This window comes from Taeniopygia guttata, chromosome 7, assembly GCF_048771995.1.
Source record: "Taeniopygia guttata chromosome 7, bTaeGut7.mat, whole genome shotgun sequence".
NCBI lineage: Eukaryota > Metazoa > Chordata > Aves > Passeriformes > Estrildidae > Taeniopygia > Taeniopygia guttata.
In genome coordinates this window covers 28,729,642-28,751,388 of record NC_133032.1, presented here as the reverse complement: position 1 = coordinate 28,751,388, position 21,747 = coordinate 28,729,642, and the positions used below count along the sequence as shown (strand labels likewise).

Below are 21,747 nucleotides of genomic sequence, written 5' to 3'. Positions count from 1 at the left end.
ACAAAGTGATTTCATTCTGCCATTCCCAACCTCCATACAAGTGAATATGCATAATTTCAAGCTATTGACATTCCAAAACAAGCAATGGGAGTTCAAAGACATTGTTCAAAACAGGTAAGAAAAACAAATGCACATCCTGGAGTGTTTCAATCATAGCAGGTATTTCAAATTACAATCAGACAGTTTTTCTTCATAAACCCATATAAATATTATATATAAAATTTGGACACAAGACAGAAATTACCATTTTTCTTGAGCAGGAAAAAAATTTGGAGAAGAAATACACAAAAATATAATTTTTATGCATATATAGTATTATTATAGCAAAATGAGAATTAGATCAAACTAAAACAAAGCACTACAAATGCCCAAGCAGATTTGGCTGCCTGGGAACATGTGGTCAAAATGATCAACTACCCGTTTTACAAAAAAAGGATATCAGAAGATAGCTTCTTTCAGAAGAAGAGATGCATAATTATAAATTATGAAAGAAATAAAAAACTCCATCAATAGACAAGAAGCACCAGTAAGAACAGTTTTTCTTAAATCAGAAGTTATTTGGAAGACTAAAGCTCAGCAGATTCTTTCAGGATCAAACTGTACCTTACACAAATGTGCTGCACTGTCAGCTCAGGGAAGACATCAATTTGCACAGCTTCAAAAATGCTCCACATAATCCTTATCCCAACCCTCTGTGCAGCTCAGCCTCTGCCAGGTACCACCCAAATGCACAGGTAAGCCATGATCAAAAGGCAGGGCTGAAGAGAGTCCTATTCAAACCCGAATACTTCACACGCTGGCATCTCGCAGCACTTGGAAATTCTTTGATTTTGCTGGAATGCTGACTTGAAGGACTTTCCTTGAATGAGGTTAAGCAAAGGACAAAGTCAAAAGCATCTCTGTAGCTTTCTGCAACGCTGTGGCAGGTTGAGCTGTGCTGCCCAGCCAAGCTGGGCTTTGTTCCTTTCTCCAAAGCCTGGGGGTGGGGCTCTTCCTAACAACTGTTCCCCCTTTGCCCCAGAGCCTCTGGGGGATTCACCCATCATATGGGCTTTTTGTGATCCCTCATTTCTTCCCAAAAGAGCCACACTGGTACACCGGGGCCACAGCTGCTTTTATTTAGCCTAACTTACTCCTGAGTTACTGGATTATACAAAAGCAATCTGAGGTTCCTCGGTCTCAGCGAAGCAGCTGGGAAGCCTGCAAAAAGCCAGACACTGAGCTGAGCTGTTAAGAGTTCTCTTTGGAAGAGACATTTACTTGAAATATCTGAAGTACCATAAAGCATATATCGTAAAATACATCAGAGGTGCCAAGAAAATTAATCTAGATAGAGATGAAAGTGGTAGCATTTCTTAAAATGATCTATAAAAATATATTTTTCATTAGTGGACACAAGAATGTGTCACATAGTTACCCTGATTCTGCCCAGGCATGGTTCTATTCCACCATGTTAGCACTGGACCTAAAAGAATCTTAATGCCAAATTCACTAAATGGAACTGAGAATTGATCTGTGAGAGCCTGGCACTTGCTAAAGATAGGGAAATGGCTCCTGGTGCCCAGTTTGCAGTGGTCAAGAGCAGAAATATTTCTAAATGAGCTGACTGTACATTATATGTGGATGAACCTCATCAGCTGGATCAGCTCTGCAAGATGAAACCTTTAAGAACTGCAGTGTTTGGCCACTGGTGAGCACAGCCACAATTGCAGGTCCATCAACTTGACTGCAGAAACCTTTGCCAATTCCTTCAGGATAAAGTCAAGGGCACCAATATTGGCTTCTGGCTCAGAGGTGGCTCCTGGGTGGTTTGGAAAGGCAGGCAAATTGCCAGTCTAAAACATAACCTACATGTCATCTGTAGAAGTATTTAAAGCATATCCCCCATGTTTCTGGGATAGGCTGTCACTGTATTTGAAAAGTTGGTGGAGGTGGAAGAATCAATTCAGCAGACATCATTGCTAATTCTATGTCTTAACCTTTTCAAAAAAGACCCTGAAGATGAACCAAAGATCAAAATGCAAATTCTTTAAGATAAACTACAGAAACATTGGAAAAGATGGAAGGAGGTTAAGGAACAATGGCAGAAATTAAACAGTCTAAAGAAAACCAGAAATGGTTTGGGACATATTTTCTCCATATGCACACCTGTGAGCTTCAAGCTGGGCCACACACAGACGTGCTACCAAAAGATCCTGCCTGTGACAGTTCACAATCATTTTTTATTTAACCCACAAGCTTTTATCACCACCTAAACTAGGAACCAGAACAACTCCTCCAAACCTGCTACCAGTACCCATTCCAAGACTTACCTGGTACATGTTCTCCCAGACACTACACTTGTGTAAATGAGGCAAAAGCCAAACTGATCAACAGGCAACAAAGGAACTAAAAGATGAAAATCATTACTTGCAATCAAAGAAAGATTTGGATCTCCAAACTGTACAGCAGCCAACACTTGCTGCCATCCCTGAGATATAGGCTCTGGCAGTTAGTTCTGTGCCTACCATATCTGGTAGGTCTGGTAGGTTAATTTAGTTTGCATATGATGAGCTAAGTGAAGTGTGAAAACATCTTGATTGGAATCTTTCATATTACAGGAATCTCTTTAAAATGGAAATGACATCTGATCATTTCATATGGTGATGCATTTGACTAAGCCATTAGAAATTCTATTTCAAAGACCCTATTTGAAACATCCTGAGAGCATCACGATGCCTTTAAGCAGTATTAGAAGTTTAGCACGACTTCACTGAAAATGTGTGGTACTGGTGAGTCTTAATTTGCAGAAGGATTTGCATCCCTTTGAGGAAATTCAAGTTATCAAAGTACAAAACTTGTCTGATGTAAAAGTGGCAGCACAGTCATATACAACTATATAAATGCAGAATTTCATTAAACCTTTGCACATACAACAGAATCACTGGAACATCAAGTTCCAGACACTAGGCAAATAATGACTAGCTAATTATATGTATCTTAATGATAGAAATAGAAGGAATCTGACCAATATGTGCATAGCAAAAGATCGGGTCTTCCACTCTGTTACAATTGCACAATGGGACTATATTTTACAATACCATTAATTGCCTAATAAATTACAGAAGGAATTATCAAAACTAATAAACTTAGTTTGACCAAGCCATTAGGAATTTGCAACTGACAAAGCAATCCAAAGTAACATTTAGAATTGGAAAATTTGAAATTAGAAAGAATAAGAAAATTCTATTCTGACACATTTATATATCACCTTTTCACCTTGAAGTTTCAAAGCAGTTGCAGGACAAAGACATCACTTATATTTTACAACTTTAAAAAGCCACGGGTGGGTGAATCCTGCAGTTCAGAGAGGACATGCAAAGTCAGTGCATTCCAGGTTATTCTATTCCATACAACCCATACTTGTGAACTGTGTGTGTACACAGGGAGAAGAGAGAGCTTCTCCTTTTAAACTCTGGAATTGCCTGGCTTAAACACCTTATTTGCTTTATCTGCCAGGAGTCAGCATCTGACAGTGCAAAACAAGGTCAAATAATTAGATCACAAAAGCAGCCTTAGCAGCAGTTTCTAGGCTCAGTTAAGCCAATTAATGAATTGTTCTTCCACTGCTGCAGTAAATCCTTAAGCTTGGTCCACAGGGAGACAGGAAAAGCTCCAACTCTGCCACTTCCCTTCTATGCTGCTGGAGCTCCCTGCAGAACACAGACACAGACTGACAGATGCCAGCTATATGTACACCTGTGGGTGAACAACATCTACCACACCAGGTACCACTTCCAGTCCTCATTAGGATGGAGATCAGTAACATTGCCATCCCTTCAGAAGGCCGAGGAAAGCTACACACACGGGGAGGAAAGAATGGGAATCCTCTGGCCCATAGGGAATGTACTATCTGCTTCCACAAAAGCCAACAAAAGTTGGGAAAAAACAGACTAGGAGTGGTCAGGCAGATCAATGGACAAGATCTTTAATCTTCAAACCAAAAACCTGATGTTTACTTATGAATAACTCTGACACAGTTATTTTAGTAAGATTCCAAAGTGAAAATATTTAGAAAGAATGCTGTGTACATGCAATGTGCTCCCGATCATGGAAATTCAAAACAACCATAATCTCCGTGCACTACAGAAATTAAAACACTCTGAGTTTCTTTTTGTCACTTCCTAGCTGGATCAAAGATAAAATACCAAAGTAGAATAACTGTCTGACATGTAGTAACCAACTATTATAATGAAGGAGGCCAGAAATAATTATCTGAAGCAAGTCATTCTATGGTATCCCCAGAAAATTCCATGAAAACTGTCTCTAGATTTTCCTGAAGATGCAAATAGAGAAACAACCAGGTATGGAGTAATCAAAGAAAAGGCTTTCTAAAGCACAACTTCTTCTCCTTTCACATCCTTCACAGACTCATTATATAAGGCATAGTGATTAACACAACAAAGGTACTTCAGGCTATTAAACTGGTATGAAACTTTACGGTGTGTTTTCAGATGTCAGCAACACTGATTTTTTTATTTCCTCCCTCCATTAATATGCAAGAAGTTACCCCATATTTAAACTTTGGTAGCAACCACAAAGATCACAGCAAAGGTGCCATTTAGACATGATGCACCACTCTAAATACTGAAGCACACTGATTCAAAAATCCATGACCATGGAAATACCCACCACATTTATGAGACCATGAAAATCATCTAAAAATTGACCAAGTATGTTAAAAAATACAATGAGAATGTCTGTAAACTGCAGTGTCTACTCCATACACAGATTATTTTAATTTGTAAACTATGAAACTTTTTCAATGGATTTCTAGGTCTTGGTTTCAGATTCGATTAGTTTCCTCACATTACATTACCATACCCTCACATGCACTGTAAAACCATGCTTTTAGAGAAAAGATCTACATTCCATCTTTAAATAACAGGCTGGAGGGGGTGGGGGGGGTGGCTACTCGGCAAAATTTTATTATGAATGCAGACACTTTGACTTCTTAAAATAAAACATTGGCATATTTAAAAAAAAACAAACTTCATCAGTATTCATGTTAAAGCTACATAAATAGCATAATACAATATAATTTTACTAAGAAATCAGACCTCACTAATATATTGGGTGCACATAACTCATGTGACATGATTACAAAGAATCAGATGAATGATTCAGAGATCCTGGCTGAACTACAGAATAATAAACTGGAAAAAAAAAAAAAAAAGGAAACCAGCTGAATTATTCACAGAAGGAAGGCAGCAAAGCAAGCCAGCTGGTGCACACAGACATCCTCTCAAGGCAGGAAAAAAACTCCATCAATCCCTATTAGGACCAGAACAGTTCAGTGCTTGCACATTTGGGAAACCCCAGCATGGGTCCCTGTGGTGGCTAAACTTATTTACAATTTATTTCCAGTTGCAACACTACTCATTAAGTGCATTTTCTGATGAAAGGGAGTTCTCCCTGAACAGCATGAACCAAACATTGGCAACAAAATGTTGAGCAGGGAGGTTGGACCACATGACCCACTGTGGTCCCTTCCAACCTGGCCCATTCCATGATTCAGTGGTTTCTGCCAACTGCCCCTTTTTCCTTGTTTATCTGTTAAAAAGAGCAAAAGGAAAGCCAGGTTTGGTGTCTGCAGTCTCAGATGCTCAAGCCCCCAGCCAGCACCTGCTTGAGGTTGAATGTAACACGCTGATCCCAGGCTGCTGCCAAGGCAGGGGCTCAGGAGTTGAATTTTCTACGAACTAAGGTTTGTTAAAACCTTATTTGTGAAATGCATCTTTATCACAACAAAATATTGAACACAAAAATCATTTTAATATTGGCTGCTTAAGAACAAAGTATGTTAGGGAGAAAAGGTAAACAAACAGCAGTACATACCAAACACATTTTCAGAATCTCCCATGCAGCGATACCCATAATCAAAGGCCTGAAAAATACTCTTTTGCAGTAACACATCCTTATCAACCTCAATTATGATCTGGAAGAGACAGTTTGGCAGTACCTTAAGTCACTTATTCTTCCTTACCACTTCTGCCTAAACTTTGCAATTGCTGTTTCCCAAAATATGCTTATGGATATGGATTCTGTCCTGCATCTTTTGGTCCTCTGTCCATTTATTTGATGGTATTGACTCTAAATGTCCTTACCAAGCTACTTGGTTATTTACCTTTACTAATCTTACTGTAAGATAGAAAGTATTTAATTGTCAATTGCATGAGAAATACAAAGTGCCTTTAGCTGGACCAAACCTGAGAAATCTACTAAAAATGCTGCCATTTGGGAGGTGGTCACATTTATAGAATCAGAGAATGGTTTGGATAGAAGGGACCTTAAGGCTCATCTAGTTTCAATACCCTTCTCTGGTCAGGCACACCTTACATTTAACCAAGTAATTAATCATAATTTATAGTTACTATATAATGAGTTTTATAATACCCACAATATTATCAAAGCATTATAATTTACAATTATGATTATATAATTAATTTATAATTCGCTTGTAAGGTAATTTCATTAAACTGCTTTTCAATTCGTTCATATTGACCTCTTACCTTTTCTACCTTCTTACTATCACAATAACTCCAATACATCTATTTTTTTCCAGGATTCCCCCATGGGAGTTATTCACAGAAGATTTTGGTCCATCCAAAAAGCTGTATTCTCAAGTCTTCCCTATTCACACAGACCAACCTCCTCCTGTCCTAGGATATGCTTATCTATTTCCTGCCAAATTATGCCACTGGTTTTCTGCTGGCCAATTTCTTACTTTTTTGAGTCTGGGAAACAGGCAGGAGACAGAAAAATACCACTAAATTATTCAGAAAATCTCTACTAGAACAACCATGAATGTCAGACAGGCAACTCACTTTATGTTTTCCTTTTCTTTCTCTTACACGTGATCTCATCAAGTCCACACCATAGAAATTCATTAAGGGCTCACCTCAAATCTAATGTGCAGCTTTGGTGCTGTCATTAATATCATTAATGACCACTGTTGAAAGGTCACTTAAATGTGCTGAAAACTCTGTCCATCATGAGGGTGGCTGAGGAGGAGGGCAGCAGCAGAACTGTAAGAAATAGAGGCAGGGAGGCAAACGGTGCGGATGCACAGGCAGGATCAGTAGGAAGAGAGGTACCTGCTCCCTTTTGGATGCCCCAAGAACAACTGCCGAGCACACATTCTGTGCCAGGGCCCTCAAAAACTCACAAAAGAACAAAGCTTAAATTAAACAAAAAGTTTCAACAAAACCTGGTTTCAAGGAAGCAACAACACACCCAAGTTCTTCCACTTGACACCAACCAGTTCTGCTTTCCTCAAGCTCTTCCATTATAAGCAGCTTTTACCACCACAGCTCCTTAACACTGAGTACTATTAAGTAACTACAAATCATCTAATCACTTGGAATCTCCTTATTAAAATAAAAAGATTTCAAGCAATTCCTTTAAAACAATATTCATCTATGAACTTTGGAAAGTTCACATCAGTACAAAAAACCCACCAATGCAGGGCTCCCCAGTACTAACACATAACAATGAGTGTCCAGAATGCAAGCTCAGACAAGCTATTACAGTTACAAAGACAAATACTGGAGCACAAAAATATCAGATTTAAGTTTATCCATTCAGACCAACAAACACCCTTGCGTGCAAGTACTGGGAAAATCTACATGACTACGTTTATTTTTCAACAAGACCCGTGACTCATCCGGGCACTGAAGAGACATTGTTCAATAAGCTGAATATTGAATAGGTATCTTTTGCCAAGAGACAAAAGGCTTCAGAATGCAGGAGCTGATGAACAGGAAGGTCATGGATGAAGGCACAGGTTGGCAGTTCTTGGGAAGGAGAAGACACCACCTGTTTCAACTTTTTCAGCCTAAACCAGAAAATCCATACTTGTTTATACTCAAAACAATCTTATTCAGATATGTCACAGTATGAAAAGTCACTTAATCCTAAATTCAGATCTGAGCGTGGATTCATTTCAAACCTCCTCCAAGATCACCAGCAGCACCTCTTGCTGGTATTGAAACCTGGTAAAGCATCAACAACCTGTTGGATGCTTGAGACTGATGCAGGACAGCAAGCAGGACCACCCAAGGACTTCAAAACCAAACCAAGACAAAAAAAAAATCCCCAGAAAAACCCAAACCCGAGAAGAGATGTTACTGTTCACATGGAAGTCATTACCTTCAAAGACCTACTTGCACTTTGGACAAAATTGCATTAAAAAAGTTTCAAGGTACATGCAGAATGAAGCAAGCTACTGTTAAGTTGGTTTTTACTCCATCTCCTGCATTTAAACTGAGGCAATTGGAACCTAAAACTCTCCATGCAAGAAACTCATTAGCAATGAAACTGAGTTCAAAGCAATAGGCTTCGACACTTGTCTCCAAAAGCCCTAGAACCACTGACATTGTCCTTTCAAATGCTCTGCTAGAGAAGCACTTTCTCAGACAATTGAAAGGTGTTGTTAACAAGCAGCACATTAAACTGCAGTGGTTTATTATTTATTATTAAAAATGAATTAAACATTAAAATGGCCAGAGCCACTCCAGCAAACCTTTGAGTTTCAAGGGATTATGCTAAAGGACTGCTTGATTTTTCCATCTCTTATGGCAATTGACTCCCTTATGACTGTTTCAATTAACAAGACTCAGACAATGTCTGGGATAAGTGGAATATACCAGCATTTTAAAAACTGACACCCCACATCATGTTTAAACTGTTTGAATAATTGGTTTAAACATTCCTAAGACAAAGCTGTTCTTGTTCAGGCATCCACATTACTTTTAGATAAAGAACTCCCTACATTGCTAACACAGAACATGCAGATACTCACAGAGTTAAGGATTTTAAATAGCTATAATCAGTCCCTTCATTTTAACTGATGATCAGAAGACACTTTATTGGCCTTGCTGCATTTCATAAACAGCTGTGAATTTTGAAACAATTAAATTCCTGTTAATCTAATATGTAGAAGGTGCTGATGTGACCTGTAGAAATGCTGTTTCACTTCATCTGCCCATTCATCTACACTAGGTTTCTCAAGTTTACCAGTCTTCTCTCTCCCCAGTCTTGATTAAGACCAGGGGGAAAAAACCCCAAAACTTCTCTACCATGACTTATATTAATTAATGAGCATTTTGGTTTTTGTTCCTGGAAAAATTAAGACTCACCAGCTGTCTGGTAAGAGAGCTCTAAACCCATCAATTTATATATATATACATCCATATACACACACATATATACATACATACACCCGAATGTATTTGAACAAAATTTTCCTTTCAGAAATGCAACTCCTTTCCCAAGAAAACTGTCTTGGCATGCCATTATTAACAGCTCTATTTTTGAGCCAAAATTCTGCAATTTTAGACTTTCCAATACCTCCAAACTGCAGAGCTTTTCTGATTTTATACATGTCTTCTCAGTATGTACTGTGGTCTTGTGAAAAGCACTAAATCCCAGTAATCCTATATTCTCTACAGCTGCATGGCTAAATCCTCCAGTGCTTAGGAAATCAGGCATTCCCCCAGAAGTTTAGCTTCTCTTAGGACCAGTGTTATTCTAGTTTTCCTTAATTATCTTGCTGGCTTTTCCAGTGTACGTGACTTAACCCATAAACCATGAGTTTACAACACTCTAAACCTGACACAAGTGGATAATAATTTCAAATTCTTATATATTTTTAGTAGATGCTCAAGTGCTCTTTCAACAGCTCGCCTGACTTATTTATACATTTAGAAAGTAACTTTAATTCCCAAATTCTTAAAGATACTCTAAACATTTAAAATTTGAAAGCTTTTACACTTGCTACAGTTTGCTGCCCCAAGATTCCAGAAAGTTCCCTGCTGGGGTTTAGGATTTTTCCTTTAATTTCTTTCTTTTATGGAATTTTCTCCCATATGTTGTCAGGAGACAATAAGGACCAGGTACTTAGGAGAGACAAAAGAAGTTGCCAAGCTAAGGGGAGGAGGGCACTTGGCAGCACTCCTCTTATCTGAGGTTTCTCTTGGAGGAGCTGAGATACCTGGAGGATTAGCCTGGGAAAAAGGGGCTGGGGCAGCTTCTAGCTCTCACCTATGCTCTCAGCATTTGGAGGGGAGAGAGGCTGTGGTTGCTGTGGGGAAAATTCATCAGCACCATGGGGTTCTGTCTCCTGCTGCCTGTCTTCTACCGGGAGTGGAGCTGAAACACCTAAAAAACCTTAAGATGAGTCTCAAAGGTGTGACATCGATTCCTATAAAGATAGCAACTGGATTTCCTTTAAACCTAAGTTTTCCTCAGTCTCAAAATGCAACCCATTTGCAATTGCCATAAAACACCAATTGCTAATTCCACTAAATACATATTACTTCACTGTTACTAATATTGTCTACAAACTGACAAAGCTGCAGAAGTCCTTACACTATCACCAGGTTTATCATCTGAAGGGAGTGTGTCACAATGCTTTTTGGGGGGTTTGGGTGGCAGGAATTGAGTTGGACAGGTTGCCCTCCTCTGGTCACAATATAAAGGCATTGTGCTTACAGAAATATCTCTATTTAAATTATTCTGAACCATGTTTTGCTGATTATACTTTTACTAATTACAAAACAGCAACATTAACTTCAAGTGAACTGTCATACCGTCATTCTAGCACAAAATTAGGCAAGGTTCTTCACACAGCACCAAGTAACAATTTCACTGCAATCACTCTCCCAAATATGACACCAACTGATGAGGGCCACAAAGTTCTCAAGTTTTGCAGCTAACAGCTTCCCTTATGAAAGGGCATTGAGAACCTACTTCATGTGATGAACACAATTTTGATAGCATCAGTACTGCATGAGTCATCAATCTATCCCACAGTCCCCTTCAATCACCCCAGGGAATTATCTCATACCGATTCAGAATCTCTCTTTATTTTCCAGTGTCAAAACATTGCTTGTTTGAACACAGCAAGGCTACCTCTTGCCATGAGTCAGTTTATTGGGCTCCCCAAACTGCACCAGCTGCACCAACATGAGACTGAAGCCCTGCAGAGAACAGCTCCAAGCTGAGCATAAAATGTCTATCAGTTCACTTCACTACTTACAAATATTCACTAAAGAAAGGAAAATCCTCCAAAAAACCTTGTGGGTTATTATTATTAGTGCTGAATATTTTGGACAGAAGTGCATAAAACTGAGAAAAGGCTCATTCCACAGTGAGGAAAAATCTACCTGTTTGTAGCACAATAGCGGCTATAAGGCCCTAACCCGAAAAGAGAACAACCCAAATAAATGGTACAAGCAACCCTGATGCAAGAGCTTGCCCATGGAAGATGCAGTGAGGTGCTGTAGGGCACAGAAAATGTGCAATGATCACAAAAACAAATTGTCAGTTACTAGCTATTTGTCGTAGTTTGACACGGAAAAAGAATTTTCCGTAAGTTTCGTATGTTTAAAATTATTTTTAATTTTTTTCCCCTCTGGCTGCAGTCCAGGGAACATTGGTCCTGCCAGGAAGAAGGAGCAGCAATATAGGAGTTGTGTAAGTACATACTGAGTTTGTAGAATCTAATTTATATGGCTTCCATTTTAAATAAAAATACAAGACTATTTATTTTATGAAGTAAAAAAAATCTTTGCTGAGCTGCCATCTCTGAAAACAGTAAATATTCTTTGCAAGCTGAAGTAACTCTCACCGAATACAAATAATACACAAACATCTGAAATGAGAAACTATGGTAATTTTGTTAGACAACACATAATTGCCAATAAACGTTTTGTGGTCACAATGCCTTTTCCTAACCCTACCAAACTGTGTGCTTCCACAATATGGCCTGACCTGCTTTCTTTGCAACCACACATTCTGGCACTTTCTTCACATTTCTTACTCCTTATAAAGTAAGGCAGAAATCTCATAATGTGGGACTTTGACAGAATTCCATCTTAATACACAGGCAGCTGGCGCACACGGAGCTGAAGCCCCTCCAGTTACATCCAACCCACCTCCCAGCACAGGTTTTCATTTCTCCATAAGCAAATAACTTCTCAAACACTATTTGATAAAATGCTGAGCTGACTGTATCTGATGAAGCCCAGATCTGTGGGACACAAACATACTGACTGTGATTTATGGGAGCTTTTATAATTCAAGTTTTAGGACAAAATGCTGCTACAGGCAGCAAGTCCTACGTTTCATTTGAGGCAGGATCAACAACAGATTGAAGGAACAGCTATACAGATACAGGCAGACACTGAAAAAGTTTATTTTGGGTATGGATTCATGTTGCAGCTAAGCTGAAGTACTGGCACGCTCTTTCACTCTTCTGCCCTCAACTCAATCCAGCTCTGAGGCCATATGGCTATAAGTAGGAAAAAGGAAAAATAAAGAAAATCAAAAATTTGAGCCACAGTGAATTATAACAAAAAGCCAGAAAAATATTATTTGCATCTACCTTCATAATATCACAACACCAGCTATTAGTATCTTTTCAGTGTCCATAAATAGCAAATCTTACAAGAGGCAAATTTTTGTCAGACATTACTGGCATCCAGCAGAACACTGAACAAAAACTCCCTGCTAGTCGAGGGATGAAGCCCAACTGGATTCACCAGGTGCTGGAATTCTCTTCAAGTTCTTAAAGGGATGGATACAGAGATAATCAAATAGAAATGTCTTGACCTTTAAAAGGCAACAACAGATATAGAAGATTACAAGCTGCTTCTTTCTTCACTGAATAGTAAATCAAAGACACCTACTACAAGGTACAAGCTTCCACACAGGAAAATAACAACAAAAATCCACAGAAGCTTAAAATCTTTGTGTCCTCTGGAGCACTGCTGGGGAAACACCACCTTGAGAAAGAAGAAAGGTCATAATAAAGCAGTGAGAAAGTGATAGAAGGCTATGATGATGATTTGGAGGCTTTAATTATTCAGTCATACATTTCAACTTGGTCCTCTGAATTCTGCATTGCAGAACTGCTTTGTCAGTCCTCTGCACAGGAAAAATCATACACTCTATTTTACTGCACATCATGGTGGGGTAACAGTTGGACTCCATGAACCCTGAGGTCTTTTCCAGCCTACCTGATTCTATGATCTTTGAATTTGGGTCTGCAATCACCACATCAAGAAAACGCGGGCAAAGTTTATATTTCCTCGAGAGCTACAAACCTTGTGCCAAGAAACTGTCAAATACTTTGCTACTTATTCCAAGGTAAATAAAAGGGTTCTTAATAACCAAATGACTATCATGTAATCAAGAGAGACTGGTATGTTTTCCCTCCCATTTGCATACAGGTATATTAAAGTCTGTCTTTCAGTAACAGAATTGGGTGATACATCTGTGACTCAGCTGTATGAAATATCATCAAGCAGGCACCTTCTTTAGTCCAAGAGATGCCATAGCCCATCCTCAATGAAACGACTTTTCAGAAAAATGTATATTCCTTTCAAAAAACCAAATTAACACAAAGAAAAAAAATATCTCCAACAGCATTTTAACTAGCAAGTGAAAAAGTCACTTCATGATCTCAAGATTGGCAAAGCTTAATTTAGGTTTAGGGGAAGGATAGGGAGGTAGAACATAGGACAGTGTTCAATGCTAATTTTATAAAGGTCTATTTACTTCATAAATGTGCATTTAAGGGAATGCACTTTTTTAAATGGAAGCTTATTTTTGCACAAGAATACCTGGAAGTGTTTAACCTTTAATCTTCTTAATGTACAGGTTGCCATCATACTTTTGTTCCTCACCAGGTTTTAACATTCCTTACCAAAGCAACATACAAAAGAATAACAAGACTTCTACTCAAACACAAGGAAGATATTAATTTAAACACTGGTTAACTACAGCAGAAATTCAGAAGACAATCAGTAAAGGCCCCAAGCACCTAACTGGTTGAGTTTGAAATTCTGCTTTGATGGGAAAGGAGGTTGATGACCTAGCATTCCCAGTTTTGCTGGTTCAGTCTTCTGTTTCCTCACAATGATAAAGGTAACAGAATCATACATTTAGTCCTTTTTTCTGCAAGCCTTAAGTGCATCACCATCATTCTTAAGTGGGAAGGCAGAGACAACAAAATAAGACTGAATGTCCTCACTGCTCACAAAATTGCTTCATTAGAAACACCTTAAGGTAAGAAGTGTAAGGATGCTCTCAGCTAAGACTAGATACCTTGTTTATCTTCCTGTGTTCCAGAAGGCAGGAAAGAAAACAGAAGAGGGAGGGACACTGGATTAACAATGATGGAAAATGAGTAGGATGGGAGAGTGGGAATGAGAGCAAAAGGGAAGGCACATTACAGATGAAAACCATTGCAAATCATACTGTTCCACTACTACAACACTGCTTTCTAACATGGCTGCTAACATTTTAGGTCAACTCAACAAGAACCTCTTAACCAGCTTTTTATTACCTTCCAAAATAGAGGGGAAAAATAAAAAAAATCTCTGATCATCCAGCACATCAGACATGATAAGATAAAGAAAAGATAAAGAAAATGGGTCAATTAGTTTTACCCTCCCAAGGTAGAAAGGTTCAGTGGACTCTTGGGTCCAATGTGAAGCCTGAGGACATCAAAGGGAAAGGGTGAAAAAGGAAAAACAGTTCCTGGGTAACCTGGTTTTTGTGTGCTGAATATAGAAGCCTCGCTAAGCAGCACCATGTGGTCTAGCCTAGCCTGGTTTGGTTGGCACATGGCTTTGGCTCGAGGAAGGGGGAAAAAGGCCAACTGGCAGCATAGAGGAAGACCAATCTGGGCTGCTGAAGAATGGCAAGACATTGCCACCCGGGTAGAGGAGCCACCTGTGGAAGTCTGTCATGTGGATGCCCATGTCCCCAAGAGTCAGGCTAATGGCGAACACCAAAACAATGAGCAGGTAGATCAGGCTGCAAAAATAGAGGTGTCACAGACAGATGTGGACTGGCAACACAAGCGGGTGTTGTTCCTAGCTCAGTGGGCCCATGATGCCCCAGGCCATCAGGGCAGAGATGCCACCTATAATTCTGGCATGAACAGAATCTCCCAGGTTATCCACAACTGTGAGACGTGTGCCAAGATCAAGCAGGCCAAGCAGGTAAAACCCCTATGGTATGCTGGGCAGTGGTCCAAACACAGTACAGGGAGGCCTGGCAGATTAATTATATCACACTGCCTCAAACCCACCAAGGCAAGCACTACATGGTCATAATAGTAAAAACCACCATGAGATGGCTGGAGACCTACCCCGTGCCTCATGCCACGGAACACCATACTGGGCCTTGAAAAGCAAGTCATTTGGAGGCATGGTGTCCCCACAAGAATTGAGTTCGACAACAGGACTAATTTCAAGAACACCCTTATGATCATGGCATGGTGTGGGTGTACCATATTCCTTATCATGCTGCTGGGAAAGTTGAGCAGTGCAATGGGCTGCCTATAACCACCTTTAAGTCACTGGGCAAAAACTGGGAGTTGCATTTAGCACCTGGTTAACACCAGAGGCTCCACTAACTGAGCTGGACCTGCCCAATCTGAACAATTGTGAAGAACAGAGATAAGTTTCTGGTGGTACACATGAGAGGTATCCTGGGAAAAACTGTTTGAATTAATTCTGCCTCAAGCAAAGACAAACCCACCTATGGGGTTGTCTTTGCTCAGGGACCAGGTTGCACCTGGTGGTGCAAAAGGTTGGAGAGATACAATTTGTCCCTCAACGGGGCTTTGTTTTAGGGTGAACTGCCTGTCACACTGTGCCTGTATCTAAACCTAGGTGTATACGTGTATATAATTGGGATAATACATGTATGTATATACTTTAAAAGTTTAAGTTTGATGTAACATGTTGGCATGGGAAAAAAATCATGGTGGATAATGTTAGAGGTTAGGATTATTTTTTTTCCCTCTCAGGGAATTTTCTGCCTAAGGATCTGAATCTGCTGCCGAAGAGATGATAACAACCCGACCTTAAGAGAGACAAAAGGCTTAGCCAAGGAGAAGGGGGAAAGGTGCAGCTGGCTGCACTCTTGTAGCTGAGGGGCTTCCCCTTGGGAAGAGTGTGAGATTTTGGCTGGGGCATGGGGGGCTGGGCTCAGCTCCTCACTCACTCTCGGGATGGGGACAGCCTGAAGGACTTCAACCAGTGCCCAGACCTGTGCCGGGTGTTAAGGTGGGAGAACAAGCTTTGAAGGCTTACTCAGGCCCCACGGGCATTCGGCAACCACACAATTAACAGTTTCTGTTGGAGAGCACAAAATTAAGAAAGATGCTGCAGGTCAAGTTTCATAGACTGCCATCTGTCTCTCCAGGTACAACAGTTCTTCCGACTGATAGCCTCAGATCATATTTATTTCCAAGACTTCCATAACAGATACCATTTTAAGACCAGAAAAAACTTAACTCCTAAATACCATGATTTATCACAACAAAAAACAGGTGCAAGTGTTTGTGGGTGTCTCTTCCTCACCTGATTTCACACAAAGAAATTTAATACCACATCAATACTGTTGGTGTGAGAAGAAGACCTAAACTTTTCAGGTGTGACCACTACCTTTAGGTTTTATAAGAAAAGTATTCTAACAAAAAAAAAAAAGTATTCTTTTATCAATTTATTTTTTAAAAAGCCCAATCAAACTAACTACAAAAAGTATTTGCTGAAGTATTTGCAGTAGCCAAAGATACCAGACATTAAATACCTTTACTTTTTTTCAGGAAATACTTCACAGCTGGGATCTTCTTCCACTCGGGAATTACACACAGTACCTCAAAATGTGCCAAAAAAACCCCCAACCCTTGCAGATAAATCCCCAAAACAATAAAGCCCCAGAGAAAGCTTCCTTGACATATAAACATCTTCTTCCTTTCTTAGAAGGGAATTTTAAAAATGGGATAAAAAAATCACATGAGAGGCAGCTTTCACTCTAGGCAGGTGTAAACATTTGAAGGGGAACCAGAGCAATCAGCTCACTGACCACTCCATGTAAACTGCATCCTTTGCCACTAAAGCTCAGCCAGGCTCAGAAGAAATCTGTGAGCAATGTGGCAGGAAGCAGAAAATGCTCCTCCCCAAATCAACTGAGAAATAACTGAGGTTATAATTAAGATGGTAAGCTACATGAAAAACTTTTCTATCTCTGAACTAATCCTACAGCCTCTTTGATAGAAGCCACTGAGAAGTGCTCCCCGTCTGTCAATCGATGGAGTAAGAGAATAGATTTGAACTAGCAAAAAAAATCTCTTCAGGCTCTTTACTGCAGGTAATCTCTGCAGTCTCAGCATAGTTCATAGAATCATTAAGGTAAGAAAAGACCTCCAAGATCACAGAGTCCAACCAGAGTAAGACCAACTTACAAATTCCTAGCAAACAGAAGAAAACTCAAATCTATATACTTAATGTTTCAAGCTGCAGAAATTCAGACCAAGAAAACGCTGTACCATTCACATGCCAGTCAAACACCACCTCAAAGCTGGTACAACTGTATTTTTCTTCCTGCAGTTTTCAATCCGATTTTTACTAAACACAAATTCAGTGTTGTGAGTCCAAATGGCCCACACTAACTGGATCCAGACAAAAACAAGATTAAAAAATTTGCAAGAAAAGAAACAAATGTAGTCATATGTTCTTGTAAGTCCCTGAACTGCTGGCTGAGGACATTGCCTCCACCATCAATCCTAGAAGACAAAGCCAACACAAGCTGACACCAGGTACTCGCTCGTTGCTACATTAAAACATCACACAATTTTATCTTTGACTACTTCCATGTATCTTGTCCTTAGATGATCAAGGAACAAGTGAAGCATCTTCCTGCACAGATAACCCAGAAGAAGCAAAAAACAGCCCAATTCCAATGTGGTGTACAAGTACATTTAGGTACACAAAAATATATATATATACATGATGCAATATCATAGAACAAGTACTGGCTTTAAAATGCACATTGATGCCTTTCCTACTCCACTGCAGATAAGAATTTTTTTAAGAACTGTTTATAACCTTAGCTCTCTTTCAGAGCAGGGAAGAAAAAACCACACGAAATCTCCAAAAGAAACCACCAAACCAACAAACAAACCCCCAAAACCCAGTGTTTTGTAGTTACTAATAAACCTGAAGTACTGGAGCTTCACAGCATCCCCATCATACTCTGCCACAGATCCTGCCAGTCTGATTAGGAAGCTCTGCATCTTTCCATTACATCAGAAAGCTGCAGCCTCTTTGAGTCTTAAGGTAAGCAAGCCTAGTCCACAGAGCCATCAGCTGAAACTCAGCTTAGCTGCCAGGCATGGTCTTAAAACTGCCCTTATATGTCCTCAAAAGGTTGTGGGCAGATCACTTAGTTTTCTTTACAGGATTCACAAATTTTTTTCAACACGAAATAAATTAGTGTTGATATAACAAAGCAACACAGTAGCATCATAGTAGGGTCACTTTTTATCCCTAACTATTATTCTTCTAGAATATGAAGAATACAAACAATGCCAAGCAAGGGATTAGGATCTCATAAAGCTGAAGGATTCCTAACAGTGCATATGACTGGAATTGTAGCATGAACTGGCATTCCATCCCCATCCAAAAGTCTTGTCAGCTGAATGCTCTACTTAGGATTTTGAGCTGACTTTAGAAAGTACCAATGTACGTCTCTATTCTTCTCTACACCTCAACACAAACACTCTTCCCAACTTTTGCTGGGATCATCTGAAGCAAAACCAAAGGAGGAGATTAATCATCCTCCTGACTTTTTTTTTACAGGTGAGAATAATGTAATCGAATAGAACAGACATTATTCCTGCCTCATCACAACACACATAATATTTCAATTAACAAAGTACACAGACAAACTAGAAAGGAACTTGCTCTCACATTTCTCCTTTTCTCTTTCTCCTGTCACAGCTCCTCTCAGATGATGGGAATGTCCGCCCAAGTAGTGACCTTCTCTAACTTGAGGCATATTCAACATAAGAAATCTTAGATTGCTACTTCTTTCTCTCCAAGTAAGCAAGTTCTGGGCATTAATGATAAAACTCCATTAAAAGCTGCCCATACAAACATCAAGCAATGGCAGGATACGAGCATGCAACATTACCAGATGTTGAAGAGCTACTTGCAAACGTTTTCCAGTTTAGGAAAGACAGAAGAGGAGTCATATCTAAGCTCATAAACTAAGTCTTCAGAGTGTTCGAGAAATTCACGCTCACATTATCACTGTACCAAATCACTCCATTAATCCAGCAGCTACACAGAAATACACATTCCACATCAGACACACAGCACTAGAACAGTGTGCAATCACTTCAGGCCTCTCACAGGTTTAACACACTTCAGATTCCCCCTATAAAAAAATATTTTATAAGTTAAACAATCACACAGTCAGGAACTCCACAGCAGAGGAGCCAGCCCCAGGATATCCTGCACGTGTCAGCAGGCACACAGGAAGAACCACCGTACCCAGCACGGCCATGGAGCACACGGTCCCAGCTCACACGCAGGAACTCATGCAACAGGGCATGCCAGGCACTGCTTCTGACTGTGCCAGCAGGCATGCAGCAACAGGTTACACTTGGACAACAGTCACCCATCCTACACTTTTCCCCTGCCTCTGCACCGAAGCTTCCACACTGGAGATGACGACAGCAGACCTGTGAATAACTTCTGAAACCATGACCTGAATCAGGCAGCACATGTTTAGGTGAATTAGCCCAAATTTTGCCCAGCTGAACCTGCTGATCTGAAAACTGCAACATCTGAGGAGCACACTAAATGCTTCTAATCCCAAAACCACAGATGGTATTAAGAGGTTTTTAGCTCTTCTATTCGAGGGTGCAGCTTGACAATGTAACTGAGGAAAATGCAAGGAGCAACTGCTCCCAGAACATGCTGCCTCAGTCACCCCCACCCCAGCATGTCCTCCTGTGCCAAGTCCTTATACCTGCCTGTCTGCAGAGAATGTGCCAGAGAATCAGTATGCAAAAAATCATTCCCCAGCTCTTTAACAGAGATACCACAGGGCTGCTGTCACCAAACACTGACCTGGAGGTGGACGGGATGTCTCCTTTTGGGGGCTGAAAATCCATCTGATGGTCACAGTGACCCTGTGCCTAGCACTGCACATTGTCACCTCTGGGCCCATTAATGCACAGGGCTGGAGCCCCTCTGTTCTGGAGACAGGCAAGGAGAGCTGGGGGTGTTCAGCCTGAGAAGAGAAGACTCTGGGGGACCTTAGGGCCCCTTCCAGTGCCTGAAGGGGCTCCAAGAAAGCTGGAGGGACTCTGGACAAGAGCCTGGAGTGACAAGGTAAAGGAGAATGGCTTCCCACTGACAAGAGAGCAGGGTTAGATGGAATACTGGGGAGAAATTCTTCCCTGGGAGCACGGTGAGGCCCTGGCACAGGCTGCCCCATCCCTGGGAGTGTTCCAAGGCCAAGGTGGATGGGGCTTGGAACAATCTGGTCTAGTGAAGGTGTCTCTGCCCATGGAAGGAGGATGGCACTGCATGAGATTTAAGATTCCAACCCAAACCATTCCATGATTCTGTTGTCTATAAAAATTGAGCAAGCATCATCATATTCCTTCCTGACTGTACATACAGCAAAGCGCAAAAAAGTTGGAAATTAATGACAGATACAGAGAGAGAGATATTTAAGGTTTTATCTACAGTTGGGAACAGATAGTTGGGAACTAAAATAAAACTGTCTTTCCTGAGTATCCAGCTGCACACTAACCACCCATTTGGAAGCGCTCCTGAGGGGCCTCCAGCAGGCGCCGGCCGCCGGGGCCGCGGGCGCAGGCCCGCCCGAGCGCGGCGCCGCCGCCGGCTCCCGGCCGAGGGCTCCGGCAGGAGCGGAGCCCGGCCCGCCCCGAGCCGCGCCGGGGGGCGAAGCCGCCGCCGCCCCCGGCCCCTCGGCGGCACCGCGGCCTCCGCGCCGCGCCGCCGGCCATGCCCGGCCCACAGCCCGCCCGCGCCCCGAGCCCGGCCCCGCTCACCCTCCGACAGCTCCAGCTCCAGCTCGGCCAGGCTCTCGCGCACCTCGGGCGGCAGCGGCACGGCCTCCAGCGCGCAGCCCCCGCGCTCCGCCGCCATGGCGCGGGTGGGCGAGCAGCGAGCGGGCCCGGCGGAGCCGCCGCCCAGCGCTGCCGCAGGTGGGGCCGGGGGCGGGCCGGAGGCGGGCAGCGGCGGTCCCGGGCCGGCAGCAGGCGAGCAGGGAGGAGGCGGCGCCGGCCCCGCCGCCCCGCGCAGCCGCTGCCGCAGCCCGGGACGCGCGGCCCGCGCCGCTGGGGAGGGGCCGCAGCGCGGCCCGCCCGCTCCCGGCTCCGGCCGCTGCCCTTCTCCTGCCCCTTCCCTTTCCCACCCTTCTCGTTGCCTTGGCACCTGCAGCGCTGAGACCTCTTTCCTGTCAATGCCCCTTTCCGCCCACACTGCTTCCTCCCGACGGAAAATAGGAACTGCGACCCAGCCTGAGCCCACGGGGGCCACCGGGTATCCCAGGGTAGAGCAGGGATATTTTCATGGCACGGAATTCCACTGTGAGAGCCTGGATATAACGTGGTGTCTGGGACTGCATAAATAAAAAAAAAATCAGTAAGCGTATATTTTCTAAAGCCAACCCCCTTCTCAAGGGCAGCAGAGAGCAGCAGGAAGCGTTTGGATTGCAGGCTGTGTTGAGGCATAGCTTTTCCCCGCTCAACTATAGGTTCCAGGGGGAGTGTGTGGCAGGGCACCACAGCCTCATGTTCTGGCATTCCTGCAGCCTCCCAGAGGCTCAGAGGCAAAGGCAAACCCACGGACCTTGCCAGTGGTC

At 41.9% G+C, this 21,747-nt stretch overlaps 1 protein-coding gene across 11 annotated transcripts in view; it reads right to left on the bottom strand.

Moving 5' to 3' along the window:
* DIP2A (disco interacting protein 2 homolog A) overlaps positions 1-21,501 on the bottom strand; it is a 75,714-nt gene extending 54,213 nt beyond the window's left edge. For 2 of the 11 annotated variants that reach the window (XR_012056826.1, XM_030277923.4), the window contains exon 1: positions 20,933-21,494. Coding sequence is in view for 7 of the 11 variants with exons in the window: in XM_030277923.4 (XP_030133783.1) it covers positions 20,933-21,029 (97 nt within the window). In the remaining 4 variants the exon portion in view is untranslated. Of the gene's footprint in view, positions 1-603; positions 1,721-2,312; positions 2,682-20,932 lie in introns of those variants that run through there. The other 9 variants (XR_012056827.1, XM_041717270.2, XM_030277920.4 and 6 more) reach the window with 7 other exon arrangements.
* Positions 21,502-21,747: the final 246 nt, after the last annotated feature.